At 26.0% G+C, this 23,634-nt stretch overlaps 2 protein-coding genes across 4 annotated transcripts in view; one reads left to right on the top strand and one right to left on the bottom strand.

The window, feature by feature from the left end:
- Window positions 1-23,634, bottom strand: part of LOC126902196 (NADPH oxidase 5) — a 48,618-nt gene that overhangs the window by 7,006 nt on the left and 17,978 nt on the right. Inside the window, exons 3-4 of one of the 3 annotated variants that reach the window (XM_050679229.1) lie at window positions 10,499-10,593; window positions 5,996-6,110 (exon numbers count right to left, since the gene is read on the bottom strand). In XM_050679229.1, the coding sequence (XP_050535186.1) occupies window positions 5,996-6,110; window positions 10,499-10,593 (210 nt within the window). Of the gene's footprint in view, window positions 1-5,276; window positions 5,367-5,995; window positions 6,111-10,498; window positions 10,594-23,634 lie in introns of those variants that run through there. The other 2 variants (XM_050679230.1, XM_050679231.1) reach the window with 2 other exon arrangements.
- LOC126902197 (uncharacterized) lies at window positions 422-4,042 on the top strand. Its single transcript, XM_050679232.1, has 5 exons — window positions 422-931; window positions 1,437-1,863; window positions 2,108-2,419; window positions 2,588-2,934; window positions 3,627-4,042. The coding sequence occupies exons 1-5, from the start codon at window positions 567-569 to the stop codon at window positions 3,913-3,915; spliced, it is 1,740 nt and encodes a 579-aa protein (XP_050535189.1). The 5' UTR covers window positions 422-566; the 3' UTR covers window positions 3,916-4,042.

Raw genomic sequence — 23,634 nt, 5'->3', positions numbered from 1 at the left:
TCAGCAAATATTTTGAGTTATTATTTTTTTTATTTATTGTAGGTTAAATAAAATTTTTATATTTTGTCTTTAATAAAAAAAAAATTTAAATGTAGTTTTTTATTTTTTAATTTTTCAAAATATCCCATTTTTTAATTTTTTTTGTTACAAAAAATTTCGATGGGTCGATAACAACTTAATTGTAAGTATTTATTGAGTTATAATCATATTAATACATAGATTGAGTATGTAATTAGGGTGGAGTATGCATTATAAATTTACACCAGAACAAACTATACCCATGTATGTATATATTGTGTATGAAAAAAATTTAAATATCAGGTTTTACTTTTACTATGGTAAAAAAAATAGATCCGTGGATGTTAAAGTTAAGAATAACTCCAAATAATGAAAAACAATTTTTTTTTTAGATTGTTATCACTGTAATTATAAATAATTTATTATTAAAAACAAATGAATCAAAAATAATAGAGCTCAGCAAGAAACTTTTTAATATTTCAAACTCACTGGTGATATCAGATGATCGAACTATATCTATAATTAGTGATTTGTCGAGCATTATTTTTATGGGCTCACATATTACACCTATTATTTTTTTGACACCCTTAAATTGGTCTTATGTACCCAATGAATTATATCATCAATTGTATATGAAATGGTACACAGTTTATATGATTGACATCAATCAATTAACGAAAGCTGGTAGCAATTATGGTTATGATCCTTGTCAAAAACCTAAAAAAACTTTGGAAGTATCACCATTTTTTATGACGTTTTTCATTGACTCTCAAACTGCTGTGAATAAGATGATTGGTTTAAAGCATAGCTGGATTTGGAACTCTGATGCCATTTATATTATGGTAGTTAAAATCTTGGACAAATCAATAAGAAATTTAGTTAGTAGCATTTGGTCCAATGAATTTATTCATAAGTAAGTACTTTAATAAAGAAAATAATACATGTGTGTACTTATTTAGTAATATACATACCTAACCCAACCAAACTAAACCAACATGTAAGTATTTATTAACATACAATTTATTCTTGAATTTAAATTATTAGTTAATTGATTATAAATATTTATGACAAAATTAATAATTTCGTTAGATATTAACTCGTTTATGCGATTTTTGCACTTAGTGTAGTGATATTCATATTTTAGAAACAAGTAGACTAATATGGCGTAAATTCGTTATTTCAAAATAAATTTATTACAAAACTAGAATTTAATGTTATTTGATTAAAATTTAAGGGCAAAACAATTTAATAAATATCTACAAGTAAAAAGAAATTACTTATTTACTTACCAACCACCTTAAATAAATTACCATCTGATTTAAGCCACTCTACCAAAAATATAAATCACCAAAATTTATTTATTTTCTTGTAATGATATAATAAAGTATAACTTCATACTAAACATCCATATTTTATAGAATTATCATCATAACTCCATATTCAGTCAAGCTCTATGATCCGTTAGATGGAAATAAGTTTAAATATATATCTTTAAAGTCTCTGTATAAAGTGCCAAAGATATTTCGGCAACGAACTAGTAATCTTCAACAGAAGCCACTTCGCGTTTTGTTGAATATTAGACCGCCTACAGTAATTGCAATGGATGATGGTTCTTATGGTGGAATAGATGGTAAATTTGTGAACCTTTTAGCAGTTAAAATGAATGCATCTCTAATTTTATCAAGTGAAAAGCTCTTTGCTAAAATTGTTTATGGAAAATTAATTTTAAAAAATGGCAGTAATCACGGAACTTTAGCGTCAATAATAGATCGACGTACAGATCTCATAGGAAATGGTCATTTCCTAAAGGATTATGGGTGTCATGTTAGCGAACTAACTAGACACGTACGTATTATCAAAAAAACGAATTTAAATAAAACACCTGGTAATTTACTACCTACCTTTTTATACATTTTTTTTTCAGTTTTTTATGTATTTTATTACCTTAAATTGAGTTAAAGTTTTTCATTCAGCTTAAATTTTAGTTTCATTTTTAACAATTAATTTATGCAAGTATTTAGTTGATATTTAATATAAAATGTTTGTATTTGATGTATAATTAAACAGTGAAATAACGTATTCATTTTAGATTACAAGTGATGTGGTGTGTATGCTAGTACCAAAATCTGGAATTATTCCTCCAATGATTACTGTGTTAAGAAGCTTTCAAAATGAAGTATGGGTTATGCTATTTATAACTTATATAATAACATTTTTAATGTATTATGCGAAAGCTGCAATGGACATAGACCATTTTAAACTTTCTGGGTGTAGTTTAGGACTTGAAATTTATAAAATGTTTATTGGAGCACCTACAAACAGAAGGTTTGCTTGTTCAGGCCAGAAAATTCTAACATCATTTTGTTTATTATTTACACTTGTTGTATTAAACGCTTTTCAGGTATTTATGATGTTTTTAGATATTAATACTATTTAGTCTAGCTAACATCGTATTCACTAACTTATGTTAGTAAATAGTCTGACTTGTTTGATTTCCATCGATACAAAGTGAATTAATATAAAATATAATGTAGAATCAAAAACTAATTTTCAATTATAATTATTATAGGGATCATTAGTAACGTTTCTTAACACACCAATGCATTATCCAGACGTGAATACTTTTTCAGAACTTGAAAAGTCTGACTTACCAATACGCACGTTTAGTTTAAGTTTTAAAGAAATACTGAACAGTGATCCAAATTTACGAAACCTAGCTCCTAGAGTAAAAGAATGGAAGAGTAAATATGCTCTTAAAAATTCAGATGGTCATCATGTTGATTTTCAACGCATTAACTATCAACACGTAGGACATTTTAAAGATGTATTTTACGCTGGGAATAAAACTAAGCCTCGTTTTTTACATAAAATGAAGGAGTGTTTAATCTCATACTTCATTTCTTACATGATTCATAGGTAATTCAAATGATAATTATTACTTGTTCATGTTGTATTTACTTGATCTAAATATAATTAAATATTTATTAACGTAATATATTTAAAAATTAAAACTAAATGAAAAAAATCTACGTATAAATATTATTTTAATAATTATATAAAATATACCAAGTTCAAATATCGAACTTGTATAAAAAGGTTTTTGAGCCGATTTTAAGTATCGTAGATTTAAAAGAGCGTACTCGAATTTTTTTGGGTATATTATCGGAAAATTAGTAAACGACCCTTTTTTTGTCACATCATTCGATTGTATTGTCAAATATGTTTTAAAGGTTAATTAAAAAATGAACTTTATTAAAAATTTTTACATGAAACTCAACATGTTTTGTCATCCCTGGTCGATAATTCTTCATAATATATAAATGATTAATTCCCGCAAAGGGAAAAAACTAGATACGGTTTGAGTTTGGATTTGTATTTTATAGTTGAAAGTTATTATTTTGAGTTCAATAACAGTTTATATCTTAAACTTGTAATAATATATGATATAAATGAAAAGTTGTTAAAATTATTATAATTTTTTATTAAAATAAATAAACTCTTATAAATAATAAAATAGTAAATACTATTAGCAAATTAAATTTAACATATCACATATATTTTGAATTTAAAGTATATATAAATATAGCTTTATAATAATAATTTTCTAGGCATTCTCCATACAAAAAAAGAATCGACACCATAATATCATGGGTAGATCAAGCTGGTTTAGTAGTTAAATGGAATGATGAAGTTACTAAATATATATTTGACGAATATCGACCAACCATATTGAATGATAATGAAAAATCTAAAGTATTTGATATCAAAGATGTAGAAGTAGCTTTTACAGTTTTATGGGTCGGATTACTGTTCAGTAGTCTTGTGTTTATCATTGAAATTTTCTTGCACAAAATTTCTAAAAAAAAATCACCACCGTCTTTTATTTTCATACTTTAAACTAGGTATAAGAATAAATTGTATAACGACCGATAATTCAGTTTGATTTTTAATAGAAAATACTTTAACTTTTAAAAACCAATTTAATATATCAATGATTTATAACATGTTATGTGCTGTAATACAACGAAAATTCACATTATAAACAAGGACTTATTTTATGATATAAATTCAATAGATTTCAGTGACTTTTCTATACACAATTAGTCATAATAGTACAAAAAGTTTTTTAATACATTTATCATGAGCAAAATCATTATTGAGTGAAATATATGGCCCGAAGCTCATGTGGATAATAGTTTTGTAAGAACTGAAGTGTTTAATTTGTATTGACGTATGCAAACAACTAAGAATAATTACTTTCGTGGTTTTAAATTATGAAATACGTTTTGCATTACACTGTTAAAATATTAGGGTCCATGTATCATTATGCAATATTAACTATTATTTAGCATTCATGGAAATCGCTTGATCTAAAACCCTTCAGGATATTTAACATATTATTAACAGATAGACGCTAAATGACCTACAGTATTGTCATTATCTTGTACCTTGTACTCTAGCAAATTGCATAAAGTTATGAGTTATTTACAACTTTCGCAAAATTTGGTTTTAATTTAAATGTATTTAAAAAAAATTCTTGTTATATTTAGAAATGAAAATGTAATTTTTGTGTGAAAACTCTTTAAATATTTTCATAGCTTATAAAAAAATTAATCAATATAGTTAATTGAGTTTGAAGTTATATTGTTGAAATAGCTGATAAGTATCAATTTCATAAGGTAACAGCTATTAGATATGGACGTTAGTGAAAAAGGCCATTTTGTAAAACTATAATGGTATTCACAGTTTTGTAGCTCTATTGACACTGAAGCTTATTAAAGAACGAAAACATTTTTTAAGTCTAAAACTTATATTACAGTTGAACCAACGCCACAGAAAATGTTTGAAAAATTTATTAGTTGAAATCACAAACATTGTTTTGATTTTAATGTGATAGACCATTTATAAAGAGCAGAGACTATCGTGTTCAATTTATTTACAGTGAATATATTAGGTATCACTTTCAGATTTCTTATGATGCTGCGGGCAATTGTTAGACAAATTTATTACATTTCCATTTTGACTATAATTAAATCTGTTGTTAAATTCCTACAATAGTAAATAATGTATTTGAGTAATTCAATTTGGTTTGAGGGTTTCATTTATTTTCATTTGATCCACGTTTACAAGCGGTTCGCACACCGTTCAGGAGATAATAAATAATCGAACTAGTCGGATTGTCACGCCGCTTACACATACATATTTTATATTTGTATAATAAAATGAAATAAATAGAAATACCGAGATACGGTACTTACGTCTTTATCTTTAGCCAGAGATCGTCGTAATAAATTCTGCGCCAGAGTGCGAGCACGCGACGCAGCTGTTTTTCAAAAGATCACTCGCGCACTGAGATGATAAAAAATAATAATTATATAGTATGACTGTCCACACACGAAGACCGTGCCTTATCTACCGGTTACAGAACAATGCACGAGTTGCAAACTTAGATTCTGCTACGCCCAAAGCAAGTTTTAAGTGTTTTAAAGATACTTTAACGATATTAACGTACCATTTCAGAAGTGAAAAAGGTAAGTGCAAACTATGTCTGTTTATCTATTTTTATCGCGGGAGACATTAGTTCAATTTGATTGAATATCAAACTTTTTACAATAATACTCAAAAATATTGTAGCCTTCATTCTTCATTTGACTATAAATTGATCAGGTATAATCATTTTCTTTTAATCTTTACAATTGTACAATGATAGCAATTTGTCTTTTTTTATCATACTTTTTGTTTGTTAATTGATTTAATTATACTATATTTTACAAAAGTAATCACGGGTTAGTCTTATTGAATTATGCTAGTAGAATTTAACATTTATTCAACTTTTTTGTTTTTGCATAATATTTTTAAGACAAAAAACTAAACAATAATTTTATTATTTTTTTAAATAAGTCAATAAAAAACGAATTATCTAATTTAATATTATAACTTTGAATTATGTATTTAGTAATATAATAGTAGTACTTACACCTTTTGCTTGAAAAATTTGATTAAATTTTGATAGATTTATTGCTTGATCTCCACAAAGAACATAAGCTACACTTTCTAACTGTTCTGCTAAATCCCCTTGTTTTTCTTCCCTGCTAACAATACACATATTTATTTACTTTTTGAAAATACTTAAATTACTTACTAGCTTTAATACTTAAACTTTAACTTCAATGACTTTTATGTTTAAATTTAAAATCGAAATATAATAATGTGTTAGTTTTTTTATTTGCAAGGTACAAGACCCTAAGAATATTTCAAATAATAACAAAACAACAATAATAACACAATTATATATTGTAAAATTCTATGGCCTATAAGCAAAGATTATTTATCTTACAATTATATATCACTTTTTGAAAAATAACAACAGAATTTATCTAAAATAATTGATTAATGGGTCTTTTATTTTTGTTAACGAATATTTTAATATAAGAAATTTATTAGTGAATCATTGAAAAAATTCAATTTTTATAAATATATTATATATATATACCCTTTTACCTGAGTACCACAAAATCATTGGCAGTAATTTGACAATTACACATAAAAAGTAAATAATAAATATTTTTTTGGAAAAAACTTGATTTATACAAATACAAATTAGTACTAAAATATAATATTGTTAGAAATAATACTGTGTTACTATTTTTTGAGCTAACAGTTCACGAGAATACACAATTTTGATATAAGTAATGTAATACAAGTAAAATTAAATTATTAAAAAAATGTTTGCTCGTTTCATATTTTTTAAACTTAATACAAGTTATTATAATAAACTAAAAGAAGTAGATTATGATAAAATGAATATTTTATTGATGAATTTTTAGAAAAAAATAATAGGATTTCAAATTCTCTTGACTTATTTTTGATGGTATTATAATTATTGGTATTGGTTAAAAAAATTAAATAATTATCATAATGATTATGACTATCTACAAAAACACTGCCACTAGAAAATTAATTTCGACATTTAATAAACATCCATGTATATTATAAATTAACACATGTCTCAATCACATAACATCCTATATTTTTTTATTGACTGATAACTATAGTAATTAAATGATAAAGTTAATAGTATACTTTACTCAAAAAGTAATTATTATTATGATATGATAATTCAGTAGTGGCCGAATTAAAAATACGTAAACAACAGCTTCATGGTGGAGAATGATAGAATAGCCTTAGGAATTTTTGATTAGCTATACTTAAATATTTGGGTTATTTTTTAAGATGTCGAACTAGTTTATTGAGTAATTTCTCAAAACTGTTTTGTCTAGTCAAATGTTTATATGCATGTCCACTGTTAATATCATTACTCAATAAGGAGCGCCGACAAAACCACCGTAAATTGCCACATACGTATGGAAGTTTTATAGTACCTTAGATTGGATACTGGATTTCCGACTGAACTAGATAGATAGTGGGTAGAAAAAAACCTCGGACAATTTTTCTTCTTAATTCAGAAACAAAAGAAACCTGTTTTACTATATGTACAGTGCTAGGTGTCATATTATTGTCGCTTGTAAGTTAAAAATACGTGATCAACAATCAATACAAGGTATCTTATTAACTCGAAAACATAAAGTGTAAATTTCCAGTTTAAAAGACTTAGAGTAAATGACTATCATATTTCTTTCGTGACATTTAGCCTTATAAAAAGATTAAAAAAGAATGTCATATATCGTTCAATTAAATTAATCCATTCTATTTAGCTATATGCTCACCAAACTTCAGTGAAAATTTGCATTGCCACATATTATAATTAAATTAATAAAGCGTGGAAGATTAAATTAATCGAATGAAAAACAAATTAACTAAAAGTGAATTATTTATAACAGTCATAAATATTTTAGAAAATCGCTAATCTTAACTTTTTACAAAAAATCATTAGCATCAGTGTATATGTGTAACTTATAAAACACATACTTAATAATGTAATTGTATATCGAGGAAATTGTACCAAAATAGTTAAAATTAAGTAAATACCTTAATCATAATGAATTTTTGTTTAAAAATGTGTACCTAATCTAAATGAATTTTTGATTTTCAATTTTCATTAATTATAATTGAAGAATTTAAGTTGTTAAATTTATTTTATTAAATTTATGCTTCACATTAAAATTTTTGAAATTTTTTTATGACTCAAGTTTGGCTAGTAATTTTTTCAATTATTTCTCTGAAAAATATTTAAAATTGTAATGAAGAAAATAATTTTCAACATCATTACCCCGTCTAATTTCTTTCACTAGACATGTCGTCCAGAAGCTTTTTGTCGGCGAGTTTAGCTATACACAACATTGTGACAATTTCTGCATAGTGATCAATAATAACCGACAACCGGTTCAAGCCACGTCACCAGTCTCATTTAAAACAATCGTGATAACAACTAATTAGAATGAATAATAATTATAAGTGAAATATATAGTTATTTAAGATTGGAGCCCTGATGCGATGCTTTGTCAGATAATTTCTATTAACATTTACAAAAGGGTTGATAACGAGTATTATTATTCTATAAATTAATAAAATTACTGTAATTACTATTATACATGGTTGGTATACAAAAGTACTTTTAATTTATATAATTTCAAATATCAAATGAGCAAATTATTAATAGTGTTATTTTGCTCTTATCTACAAATACCCACATTATTGATCATTAACTTATGTTATACACATAAAATCGTCTGCAAACTCATACATCATAAGAAAATATTGCATTTATACGTTCCACGCATTAAATGTCCGATGAAGAATTTGTTCACCGTGTGATTATCAGGACATCCGATCTAGAAAACATCTTGTGCACATACATGATAAATGCCGTGAGAACACAGCACAGTAGTCGCGGCAATGAAGTCAAAGTAGTCTGTAGGTATGATTAGTTGTAAACCATGTTAACAGTGATACACCAGTACTAGTGAAAAAAAAATATAAAAATGTTCTATTGTTCAAGTCCTGTTTTAAAATTGTTATACAGTAGAACTCCAATTATCCGAATTAATGGGGACCGGGACCCATTCACTGACTAATCAAAATAAACAATGACAGGTGACTGCAATGCGCCGGAACTGGAGTGGGAACTCTTACCACGTGTTGTGCCTACACTGACGCCGCGGACTTTGGACAAATTTTTTTCTGATTTTTTCTGAAAGTGATTCGGATAATCGGCGATTCGGATGATCGGAGTTCGGATAATTGGAGTTCTACTGTATACCAATTGACTTTAAAATTATATTCATAGCAATTCTTAACGAAAGTAAATGTACGCATATGATTTATTAAATTTGATAATTAAAAGATAAAACAACAAGTAACAGACAAAATATTGAAATAATTTACGCCTTTTATAGTTTTTTTTTTTTTTACCATTGGATGAATAACAATATATAAGCTGCTAGTAGTTTTTAAAATTAAGTAACTTCAAGGAAAGTAAGCGATTCTACACCTTGATGTGTTTGTATAACAAAAACGTTAGCACTCAAACATATTGAAAAATGTTTTTTTCTTAATAAGATCATAAAAGTATTAAGATTTATTGAAATAAAATATTATTTATTAAATTTTCCAAGCGATGACTAATTGGATAATCGCATTTTGTAAAAATAAAATAAATATTCAAGAGAAAGTTTATAATAATTTGACTTGCACATCATACCATGGTCTACTTAATTGGATAGATTTTTTTTATTACATTAAAAGTAATATTTTTTTTGTCCGTCAATATCGATTAATTATCACTGCAATAAGGTTAGCTCATGTAAATGCGATTCCGTGCATAAGGTTCATTTGCTTGAAAGGAAACTGGCATCAGACTTAAGAAATAATATATGAGCGGCTTTATTCACCAAGAAAAAAATAAAATAATAAATAAAGCGCCAAGAGAGACAAACACGACTATTGGACTCCGTTAACTCCAGTTAGATACATCTGTTTTAATTAACCGAAGATACAGCACAATAATTGCAAATTCAACTGCAGTATAAATGACATGCACTCCTAATTACTTTAATTGGATTTAGAATAAACATTTCATGCTGCGAATAGACGGCTAACTATTTACGTGACTGAGTAATAGCGTCTTCTGTTTCAATGAATAACTCGTCAACTATATATAACTTAATAAAATCCGTTTAACTATAAAAATAACTTAAATGTTTAGTTGGTGTTGTAAAATTTTTATTTGTACCTATTAAAATTCTTGTTTGACAAGTCCATTGTTCAGTAAAACAATTTCAACTAAATTAAATCTATATATTTTTTAAATATATCATACTACAAAGATAAATTAGGCAGCTAAATATTACATAAAAATAAATTTATAACGTGCGCTAAAACAGTTTTTGATATGTCTGAAATTCCATTGCATTAAAATCGCTTCAATTAATATTTGTATAAATAAATATTAAATATTGAAAATAAAAATTGTTATATTCTTTTCAACTTAATAATTACTAAATTATAACAATAAACTCACATTAATCTTTCTTTTAACGACTGAATCCATTTCTCTTGTTGTAGTACTTTTTCGTCGTCTTCGTCGAATAAATGGAATAGTATGGACAAAACTTCCTGTAATAAAATAATCGATAAATTTAACTTAAAATTATTTTATTTAAAACAAAATACTTAATGGTCATGTAATGTTCATAAACATACAACATAAAACATAATGCTTTTTTTTTTTTTTAATAGCGCTTTTTGCAGCAACCAAATTGTTTCTTAAAACAACTCTTTAAATGGTATAAAAGTAAATTATAATACTTTAAAAACATACAGAAGCTTTAAAATCAATTATATATTTAAATCATGCATTGCTACATCTTTATGAAGGTATTCATCAGTCTTGAGTTGGTAACCAAACAAATGGTAAAAGTAATTGAATTCTTTGAGACGGTTGATTAATGGACTAACTTGGTAAAAACTAATAAGTAGCTTACTTACATCTGGTGCACGATCATGATATTTTATCTTTCTTGCGGTAGCATAAGTATAACAGTCTGTTCACATTGTTTGAAAATTTGATTCTTTAGTATAAAAATTTTTTTTTTTTGAAAAGTTTTTACAAAAAGGTTTAATAGATAAAGTATAAACACTTATATTTAATAAGCTAATCTAATAAATCTAATAGCCAGTTTAAAAGAAAACTTTCTGATATTTTATAAATTAATGATCAGCTTAAAAGTATCCAATGTAATAAATATTAAATATATGGTCTTCTTTGTATTAACTATTGGACGACTAACTTATATTCGTAAGAAACTAAAATAAAATGCCATCTTTATCTTATAAAATATAACCTATTCATTTTAGGTACACTAAATAATAGTTTAATAGTTTATATTTTTTAGTTGGTTGGTGGCCGCAGTACATTGCTCTATGATTTGACCGCAACTCATTTATAATTATTATATTATAGGTCTGTCGTCTATAATTTTCATTTTTTCAGACTACAAGCCAGTTAACAGACAATTTAATTCAATAATGAGATCATAATAAAATGTAGCAGATGCACACTTTCACAACACCAATTATAATATTGAATAGTGTGATAGCGAAGATAAAAAATAATAATATACATATAGTAACGAGTTTTACCGTCAAATATTATTAAAATTCGTTCTATTTTTGTAGTAAAAATAAACATAAATATTAAACCACATCTTTAATATTACGTATTTTTTCGTTGGTATACTATAACTTTACGGTAATGTAATGAGTTTTCTTGGAATGAAATGTTGGGTACAAATATATTAAAATGAATAAGTTAATATAAATTGTTTAGTTTCCAAGATTGATAAATCATAAAAAAAAAAATGATTGGGGTGATTAATCAAGCTGAGTAGTGTAATGTGTATTATTTATTAATAATTTATAATAAAGCAACTAACTTTACTACATAAAATTTATAATAACCTGAACAGGCGTATCGTTATTAAATACATGATAGTTCTTCGTAAATTTATGAAGAAATTTTTAAACGGTTATAAATTGTAATAATATTTTTGATATCATGCCAAATACCTGTATCATTTCTTGAGGTATAACTATTTCGCACCTATAATATGTTTACGACTTAACGTGAAAAACTAATAAAAATGTATCGATTACACATACCTCTATGTATCTTTTACGTACAAATTACCTTGTAAATATAAATCACGGCTCAGTTGTATTTTAAGTTTTAATACAAGTAAAATGAAAAAGTATACTAATGACACCATCAGAATTGTAGGTTTAATCTTTTATGGGTTGAACATTTTATGAGACAAAATGTAATTTACAAAAACGTAGCATATCAGATACACGTTGTACTTCGTGCGGTTCAAAATTTTTTAAGTAATGCCGATGTGATAAAGCCTTAAGCTACAATAATAATGATACTGCGATGGTAATGAAGTTAAACACGATAGCACGACAACAGAAGCACCAAGCTAGCAAAATGAACCTGGCGGTGAAATTCATTATAGGATTTACATTATAATAACTATGAGATAGATGCGATTGCCTTTTAAAGTGTATGCTTCAATAATTATTGGACATTACATATTCCAATCAAACAACCGACCTGACTATCAAATTTATGTTAGTGCTTTCTATAAATTATAGCACCATAGAAAACTACCAGTATGTATTACTATTATGAGATCAGCTTAAATCGTTAGGAATTGCATATAGCAACTAGAGTGGTTTTCTTTGTAATTTTCTTCACTAAACCATATTTATCACAAAGAAAGATCGATTTAAGCGTTCTCGCATCTTTAAATATATCTGCTTACGTGCTTGTAACATAGATATAAATTGATCTATTTAAAAAATATAAGAAACAATATTTTTTTCTTAGAAAAATTGTAAATTATTGTACACAAGTAAAGTTTGTTTATAATATTTATTAAAAAATAGGTAAACATTCTGTTATTTTATTGATCTTTTTGAACTAAAGTCTCTGTGACACAAGGTAATGGTTACTGTTCCTAAGATGTAATGAGTTTTAGTGCAGATTAATTTTCATAATGCACTTTTATTTTCAAATAATATACCATCATATTGAATTATGAGGCAAATCGATTTAAAAAATACAATATTTTACAATGAAATTGATCTACTTTAAAAATCTATGATAAAATGAAAGTGACTGAATAAATTGAATACATTTTTAAAACACCCTATTATTATGAGTATATAGTGAAAACTATTAATAATCTAATAATTTTAAACCTAAATTACACTGCATTAGGTGCTTATAGATTGTATGTTATATAATAATAAATAATTAGTCATAAAGAATTGCACAACTAATTTTGTGCGAAATATTAAATCTGCATCAATCTCAAAAATGCTTACTCTATATTAGTTCTGTAAAGAATATTGCATTAAATTTATACATGACTTATTTACCAGTTCAATTACGATATGCTTTACAGTAAAATATACCTAATAATTACTACTAAGTACATTTTTTGCCAGTTTATAATTTTTGAAGGTTGTTAAAATCATGCACCGGGTTTGAGAGCAGTGGTTCAAAATTGAAAAAGAAATTATTACCGTCTATGTAAATAAAAAAGGTCAAATTCGACAAGTACATTAATTATAAACAAATTATTTTAGCATAGTTACAGAAAATTATATATTCAATTTCATATTTGATCTCTGGGCGATAAATATATACACGACGATTATTAAGTTGCAAATATTGCGGTTTTATTTAATTTTTTGCAACACACCCCAAAACCAACTAATACAGCGTTCTCGTGCTTATCCCAGGGTCAAAAGTTATGCTGTATATGAATAATTCTTTTAGTATTTATATTTAATAGAAAAACAGCCTCGGCCCTCGACCAATGGCTTCGCGAGGTCAGTATTACATAAATATTATTTACCTCTCCAGCCCACTTGGAAGGAAACTAAGTAAATACTTTCGTTTATCATATTTAAAATGCTCTTGGGTATTTTTCTAACTTTTTGACCTGATATAAATCTTCAATAGGGAACTCAAATATTTAATAATTTAACGCTTAAGACAATTTATTTTAATTACTTTTAAAAACTATTATTATAAAAATTATATATATATTTAACAAAACACTACAAATAAAAGTACAAATGAGAAATAATTATTTTTAGGAAAAATAAATTTTAATTCTTAAGTTTTAGGATTAAATTTAATTATTTGTCCAAAAGTGAAACATTAAATATTAAACTATTCAAGGAATGTCTTGTTACATGTCGAATTTTAATAGTCGACTCACTTAACAAAACAATTTTAATTTTTAACTTGTAATTATAAAACTAATCATTAGTTATAAATTTATACTTCATTGGCGAATTGATGTGATTCTACAATTAGCCATTATTTTATATATCTGTTTCTTCATAAACCTCGGGAAAAATAAAACTGTAACACGATCTACATCACTTGAATGATAATATTGTAATATGGATTAAATAATAATTTATGAATGAGTTATATGAGACCTTGACATACATGTTCTTCGCGCGGATTGTGTCATTGTACAGTGTTTTCCATCCTATTAATATAATAGCTTTATAATATAATAATTATAATTTCCATGTTGTATGATAATCAGTTTCGGTCCAAGGCTGGAGGCTGTTATGAGATGAAGATGTGAAAATTCTTTTGGAAGGACGTTTTGTCGTCATGGTTGAATAGCCGATAGATAACGGATTGGAAGTCAGACACGTTTGGCGTGTGAACATTGACATTAGATGATTTACCACTAAAGAATACACAGTAACATGCAGAACTTATGAATCTTTAAACTTTTTCACTATACAGAATGTAATACTCTTAAAATATAATATTAAAACATTAATATTGAGTGTCTTATTTAAAGTTAATTTATTTGAAAAATTGTTACTGAAGCAAAACTTAGATTAAGATATCCCAAAAGATGTCACTTTGATAAATTAATCACAGCTTATTCATAAGAATCCACTATAAATATGGTCTAAGGTGTTTATTATTTAAATTAAAAAACAATTTTTGAAATCTATCACAACAAATTTTAATATCAAGTCAAATATAAATCAAATTACACTAAGTTAGCTATACCACAAGAAAATTAACTAGCTTCATTGACTTCAAATACCCAGGTAATCAGGCGTGAGTATTCGATACTGACATTAATTTAACAATGATAAAAAGGATTTTCACAAGATTCGGATTTATAAATTTGAATATTTATAGCAGGACCAAAACATTGAAGGTTGTCAATATAATGCGACATTTTATTGTAAAATTACACATTTTATCATATTGCATACCAAGTATTTACATGCATGCGTATCATTGAAAATATTGTTGTTGATTCAATTTCATTAACATCCAAGGCCTCAGTATTATAAGACCCCCAAGGATTTAATGACCTAAATTCTTTGATAGAACTGACCATTTCTAGGGATTCAATTTGATACATGAAGAAAATGTTCGTTAATAAATCCTATCTACTAATACCGATTAACAAATATCATTTTCTTATGTAAACATAGCCATATTAATGCAATTACATTTTTGTTTAAGGAGGCAAACATACGGTAATTATATAGTTCACTTAAGTTCAGACAGCATAATGAGTCTGGTAATGAGTGATTTAAATCATTCGACTTTCCAACGGTATTCAATTAGATGGTGATAAATTATGTACGTGGTTATGATCGTGCCATCGTTTACATAGAAGAAGGGAAATTCAAATTGTTGTGAAAACACAAGAGTATGTATTATTTAGCCCACACTCTCTTTGAAACCATTTTTACACGAGAAATTTTTAACATTTCAACTGAACTGAATAAAATATGCTTCGTGTGGGTTTTCATCTAAATCGCATATCATAAATCTACCTTAAAAATAATTTTTTAAAAAAATCTTATTCTTAATAAACGTTTATTGCTTCACTATGATCGCTCCTCTGTTTATATTAAAAAAATTAATTGAAACTCATGTTAAATGTTTAGTTTAGCTTAGTTTAGTATAGGTTATATTATTTCAAAAAAAATGTAAGAAATTTCATGGTGTACCATTTTAAACATACGTTTAATGATAAATTGAAATGATTTAAAATTATATAAAATGTGCTTAAAATAACATTACATCAAAAACCTAACTAGAATATCTTCGTACTAAGTAAAAATTAACCAGATAATTATTCAAATGATTGAAAAATATTTCTTGGCTCATACACCAATAAGACTTTTATTTCTTCGTTAAAATTGAAAAATTAGTCACGTCGAAAATAATTTTAGAAATACAAATGTTACTTCTTTATCCGCATGTTTAAATGATTAAATGGGTGTTAACATTATGTTCTAGTTGTCAACAAGTTGTTTAGAACTTATATAGTGAGTTATAAAAATCCACTACTTCTGCACTCGAATTTCTGTTTCAAGTGTCTGTCAAACTACCATACTACATGTAAATATTCTTATAGCCATCAGTAGTTTTTTTTGAAATCAATTATTCCCTTCAGACGTGAACTGTTTCGTGAACACTACTAGTATCCACTAGGCAAAAACCTGTCAGTTTTGACAAATCAATTTATTCCTAATCAGTTAACTTCTTTCTATTGAACGCTATACATTTTAGTAACAATCACACATTGATACTACCAATATTTCAACATCATTATTGATTAATTATTCAGTTTCGAGTTTTTGCTGATTTTAATGTAATAAAAACATAAACTTAAAAAAATATTCATCCTACTTAATTGTTTAATTATAAATGGACGGAAAATATAACAGCATATTACAATAAAAAATCCCAAAGAACAGTGAGTGGATTAAAATAATGAGTATACATTCATTTTTTTTGGTGTTATTATGTAACGGTTATGATATATTAATCGTAAAAGTTATGAAATAACAGACTAAAAAATGCTTAACACCATTTCTTACGCATATGATATAATACAAGAATTAGCTTAATATTATTTACTACCAAAAATAAATACGACAAAAGTTGTTTTAGCCATTTTTTTATTATTATTGTTCATAATACATAGGTGTTATGTGTTACGTTCAAGTATTATTACACTATGTTTCTAGGATTATAAAATTACTCAAAACCAAAAATTGAATGTGAATTCAAATAATTATAAAAAAATATTTTTCAAAGAAGTGTTTTAAAATTTAATTTAATTTAATTAATTTAACCTAATTTTGTAATCTAAATTACCAAAAAGGAAATATATAATAATATTTGTGCGAAATGTTTCATAAAAGTACTTTTATTTGTGACGTTTATATGTTTAATGCGAAAATATATTTCAGCAAACCAGTTTGCACAAGAGTATAAAAATTAATAGCGAAGTGGTAATCTAAATACGAGACAACAACAAAATATAATTCGTATGAGTAAGATTCAATATATTAATCTCCTAGGAAAAGTATACCGTGATTTTTTAGTATATTAACAGCATCAATAATAGGTATCAAAAAATTGCAGCTCAACGTGATTTGACTTTTGAGTTTCAATTTAATCTACTTCATTAAGAAAACATGAGAATGCCTCGAGGAATTTAGTCAATCGGTTAAGTATGCATACACATTGCCACATCTTAAACCATCTAAAAATGTATAATTCATTAAGTTTTATAAATTTCGTTTGCATCTTTATCAAGATGAGTGGTATCAATTTGACAGTTCAATATTATGTAAAAAAAACACTGATATGTATGTTATACAAAATGATCCGTTTATTAAGAACCACTCAATTACAGAATAAAAATAATTTCGGAAAAATATATATTTTTTACTATTTTAGATACATATAGTTTTTAATTTATCATTTATTAAGTATTTTTTAAACTCATTTTTCAATACCCTAAAAGGATGTCAAATTTTTTTATGACAACTTACACATTCAACTTCCTATAGAAAAGAATATTATAGCAACCATTGAACCAGTTCTTTGGAAGTTATTAAAATATTTATACCAAGGCAGGAGGTGAAATGCATCAGCAAAATGTCTAATAACAAAAAAGAGTTATACCAACGCCTTTATCCCAACCTACATATTAAAATCGTTATAACTTCCGAAATGCTGATCCAAAAGTTGTTATCGTCCAATAATTTTTTAATTAGAGTATTTTATGTTTTTTGTTAAATATGTATGTTATTATTAAAAATATTAATTTGATGCCTTCATAAGGTATTAAGAATGAGTTAAAAAGTACTTATATATATATATATACTTACTATATTGAACTATATATCTAAAAAAAAGTAAAAAAATATGTTACCAAATTCATTTTTATTGTATAATTAAATAATTGGGTTATTATAAACGAATCATTCTATATATCCATCGTTTATTTTAAAACGACAAGTTTGTCACAAACACAAATCTAAATAAATCTTTCATTTCATTAAAAAAAAACTGGTATTAAATGCTTATAAAATAATGTATGACATACATAATATCATTATACCTAAATTTAATTGCCTAGGAATAAAACTAACGAGTTCAAATATACGCAGTGAAATATAGGTAAGTATTTACTGTACTGTGGACACAACACATAGTTGAATATTTTAACATGAAAAAACCTTTACCGAGGTTCTTTGGCATACCAATGTTTGAACACAACAGTAAAAGGGAATGCTAACAAAATGCAATACTGTATTAAAAAAACAAAAGTGGGCGGTCAAAAAAATAATAACAACATGATAATAACTGTAATATCTTTTTTTAAGTGTAAACATCGTGTAATAAACTTGGTTCATAATTAGGCCATCAATTACGAGTGTTAAGTTTAATTAATGACATAAATGTATTATGTAAACGACTACAATGTTTAAATTTACGATTGCAAACGAATAAAAAAAATGTCACAGTTATTTTTTGCAAATTAAAATAAATAATAATTTAATAAATATTTCGTTTTACAGCATAAAAATTAATACAATTTAAAATGTTATTTAACTGTATATTTAATTTTTGTTTTTTACATTACAATCTATCTTATACGTCTATATGGAACGTGTACTTCGCCTAAAAAAAGGTTTTCAATTTAACTTGTGTTTTATATCTTATGACTTTAGTAATAATTAACACATTGTCGGTGTAATATTTAAGACGGATTAATTTTCAGATGATAGTAGTATTTTAACGATTATCGGTTATATATTAAGTGTAAATTATATTAATTTTAGGTTAACGGCAGTATAAGATGATAAGAAAGTGATTTGGTGAGAGAGTACAGATAAAATGGGATAATTAAAATTTGTATTAAAATAATTAGAATTATGTTTGATTAGCAAAAGATATCATTCGTTAAATCATATAAAGAAGTAAGAACTGTCAAAGATACGAGTATTGTATGTGTTACCTTCAATAAATCATTCAAAGTTAATGTATTTTTTTTTTATTCAATGATGTGTTTACACTATCAAGAAAGTGTATTTTCGATAAATAAAATTACTAGTTACTGATAAAATTCTAACTTTTATTAGTTTTACAATATATAAATACAATTAATTAAATTTTAAGTTCCTATGGAAATTTTACTTTTTGATGTATAAATTCGTCTAAAGAAAAACTTTATTTATACAATGCGTTAGACGTGTAATTATTTTAGGAATGCGGTTAACACAAAGCATACATGCAATAATGTGTTACGGTACAAAATGAGGTATCGGTAAAACCACATTAAGTATAATGATAGTATACGTTTAATGCCCAATGATCCGGCCACGAAAAAAACTAATATTAAGTTAGCCATGAAATTTGTTAATATTTTTCAAGTTTATATCGTTAATTTTTATATTAAATTTTCTATAAAGTCAACAAAATTTCAGTATTGTTTGATTTTAACTATATACTTAAGCAACCAATTTCAGATGATAAAATTTAGAACACTAGTTAAATTTGACATAATAAGAACATTAACCACGTTGCTGTAATTGGATTCATTTTGCCCCTAATTTTCTAAAACTATAATATAACCATTAGTATATAATTAAAAAAAAAACATAACATGTTTTTAAAGTTGTAGCAGATGTAGAATAAGAATTTAAAATGAATATAATATTGGTGGATATTACGTTACCATCTATAGGTTAATAAGTACTTGATCTTTTTCATTATTCTTTTATCTTATCGAAAAATTAAATCTGAAATCACTTGGTACTAAAATCTTACTACTTCAATTAAAATCTTGTAACTTAATATGTTTTTAGACCTCATTTGGGTGTTGGAAAGCAACTTGTCTTATCACAGCGTTCAGATGAACTATTATGTCGCTATTCTATGTATAACTACGCAAACATGATACTATCTTAATCTGTGTAAACGACTACAATATTAGGCTCCCACAAGTTTTTTGACGTTTAACACGCGGCCGCACCACCTAATGTTTTCGAAATCTGATAACCGCAGTGTTTCGATCCTGCTGGGCGTCAGTAGCCATTGTGACCGCCGTGTCTGACTACCACCGAATATTGCAAACAATAATATTGTAGGTACTCGTTTCTCTTGATACACCCACGCAAATCACAGCACACGCTTAAGACGTTTGTCATTTCATATACGAGGAAATGATCTCATAAAACAATAATTGTAATCGTTATTATTTTAGCCTAATGCTACAAACTATTTTAAAGAATAACAAAACTTCCTAGTAAAGACGACTATCAATACTACTCTCACGGAAATATAAATATCACAATAAGAACGTCTTTTTTTCTTTAAAGAAGTCCGTTCAAAAACAAACAAAAGCTCGAAACATCGACTCGTCTTCATCGAGTTTTGATCGTGTATGTTGAAAGAAGAACAATAATACGTATGATGTCAAAGAAAAGAGCCGCCACTAACAATACATAAGGACACTGCACATTGTCTCGCATCGTGAAAATTATACGACAACCTCCGACCCAGTTATCCGAGGTATTCATCATCGATACGATTTTTTACTCGATCGATTCGCGTAACAGTAACACAATATATTATGTCTTACTTATAGCTGTTTGTTCGTCATGCCCGTCAAAATAGCCACAGTAAATCAAAAGCAGCCCGAAACGACTTTTCTTTGTGTATTCTATTGTTCTCGTCATGTATAATATATTACACTACTACAAGCCTATAATGTCACTCAAGTACATTGTAAATATGGTCGCTCTAAATCTGTTTTAGAGACGTAGGTCACAAAAAATTTATAAATTTCCTTCACTTATTTAAATAAAGTTTATCTCATAAGAATACTGTTTATTATTAGTATAAATAAAAAACTAGTGATTTTTTTTTTGTATCTCAAAGAATGGCCAGACATAAATTTACCCCAAATTAATAAATATTTAGTCTAATGCAGAATGTAAAATTAGTTGACAATATAACATAAAATTACTCATGTGTTATTTTTATACTAGAAATAATTTCTATTATATATGTTAATAAATTTCAAACGAATCACACAAAATTAATAATTACATGATTTAACTGTTAAAAAATATTAACAAATCGAAATATTAATATTAATTTAAATTTAATTTAATTGGAAATAAAAAATTTATGCGAAGGTAGGTGCGGGTAATAAGGCCTAGCTTGTTTTAGCGTAACTTCTTGGTAAGATTGTATAAGACCTAATACTAAAAGCTAAGCGTTATAACCCGCATCTATATGTTGAGCCAATAAAAATATTCTAAAAAAGATTAAATTTTTTTTGTTTTATGAATATACCTAACGTTAGATGTTAAAAGTGTGGAATCAAGCACAAATCAGTGCATCTTAATTTAGTTGGTCTACATTTATTGTTAATAAAGTCATTAGTAATTGTAGAACAATTATGATTCAATGATAAAGCTTAGCTTTCATTTTTAAAAAGATGGTTTTAAATCACCATTATTTGATAAAAATTAGCTAAATTATACAGTTAAAATATATTGATATATTTATATATGACGCATTTTCAATGAAGAAAATGTTGTAGTCAAGGACCCTAGATATTGGAAAATTGTTTGACGTACTTGAGACTAATAGTACATTTTTTTACAAAAGCGAGGCAAAATCTTATTCCAGTAAAAATCGCAACACCCTGACATGTAGGCGGTACCTATGGCACGTCCACACGATCATTATTGGCGTTAAGTTCCAAGGCGATCGCCACCTCTACAAGAGAGAAGTGAACGCCGAACCTGGACAATCAAGGTGACTTATTGTAGTAAAAGTTGATCGAAACGAGATCGAATTCGATAAATAATGTAAACTGAACAATATGTATATACTAAGTACACGTTTACATTACCTTACATTGCAATATCAAATAAATGTGCGTCAATGAAAAATGTTATTTTTGTACTAGGAATGTTTCTAAAAAATGTAATGGTTCAATATTATCCTTACTGATATGTTAATGTCAATTTATGTGCCCGGGGTGAATTTAATAAATCCCTACGAATACATAGAAATTTATTGTAATTTTAATGATTTTATTTTTACGATAACTTCTGAAATAGTTTTAATGTGAATATTACAAAATCGTTCAAACGAATATTAGATGATTAAATGTTTTATTATTACATTTAAAAAATTGATGCAATAAAAAAAAAATACTTATAATACAAATTATATTTAAAAAAAAGGTGAAAATATCGAATTTTTTATATTTTTATTAAAATGCAATTTCATGCTATTTACTATTCAGTTCCATTTAGAAAAAATTCATTTTAAAGGATAAAATAATGTATTCATTTGCAGTAAATTATCAGTTTCTACTTAGACCAGGTTGAAATAATTGTGTTTATTCATATGTAAACAACAATCCTATGAAGGAACACATATATACGATTGATAGTAGCCTGTTGTTGTTTCATGGTATACACAACAGATAAACAAGATAATACTCCACAAATGCATTTTATTTTTCTAACAAGTTAAATGCATCACGTCTAATTTATTGAAAAATCTAATAAAATTGTAAATTACAGATTGAACATCTAAAGTATTATTGATTACAATTATAAAATCATTTCTCTGATCCACGTTTTCAGTACATAAATTACCTATTATTGTTTTAAGATTCTCAAGAAAGCTGTAAAAAAAATGCATTTTATTTATAATCATAAATCACTTATTTATACAGCGTTTATTAATAACTATTTAAAGTTTGTTCACATGAACTTTAATCCGATTTTTAGCAGTGCATTCGTTATGAAACTGTTATAGTTTCCATTCAGTTGTAGTAAAATATAAAGAATAATTACAATGTACGAGTCTAGCATTAATCATATTAGTCTAGTTGTAATTTTTTACGAAATATAATTATTGCTGCGCTAAAATATTAATTCAGTTTATTTAACTTAATAAATTTTAGCATCAATGTAAAACACGGAAAGGTTATGATTGGTATGTAAAATTTAAAAGGTTTATTGAGTAATAAACAGACTTTATGTAAATAAATTTAAGTTTCTATATTTGTATTTTTATTTAATTTTTTAACAATATTGTATCATATTTTTTTTTTTGTAGCTTATTTGATTTTGTAGTATTTTTATTATTTTTAATACCAATCTATTTTAAAAGTGTAAATTATAAAATCTCTAAAAACTGCTAATTAAACAAAGCGTTATTAGATAATAACTATAAAAAAATCTAGTTTTACA

This window comes from Daktulosphaira vitifoliae, unplaced genomic scaffold (assembly GCF_025091365.1).
Source record: "Daktulosphaira vitifoliae isolate Bord-2020 unplaced genomic scaffold, ASM2509136v1 Scaffold_3, whole genome shotgun sequence".
Lineage (NCBI taxonomy): Eukaryota > Metazoa > Arthropoda > Insecta > Hemiptera > Phylloxeridae > Daktulosphaira > Daktulosphaira vitifoliae.
Note: the sequence above shows the minus strand (reverse complement) of the source record. Positions and strands in the feature narration are given on the sequence as shown.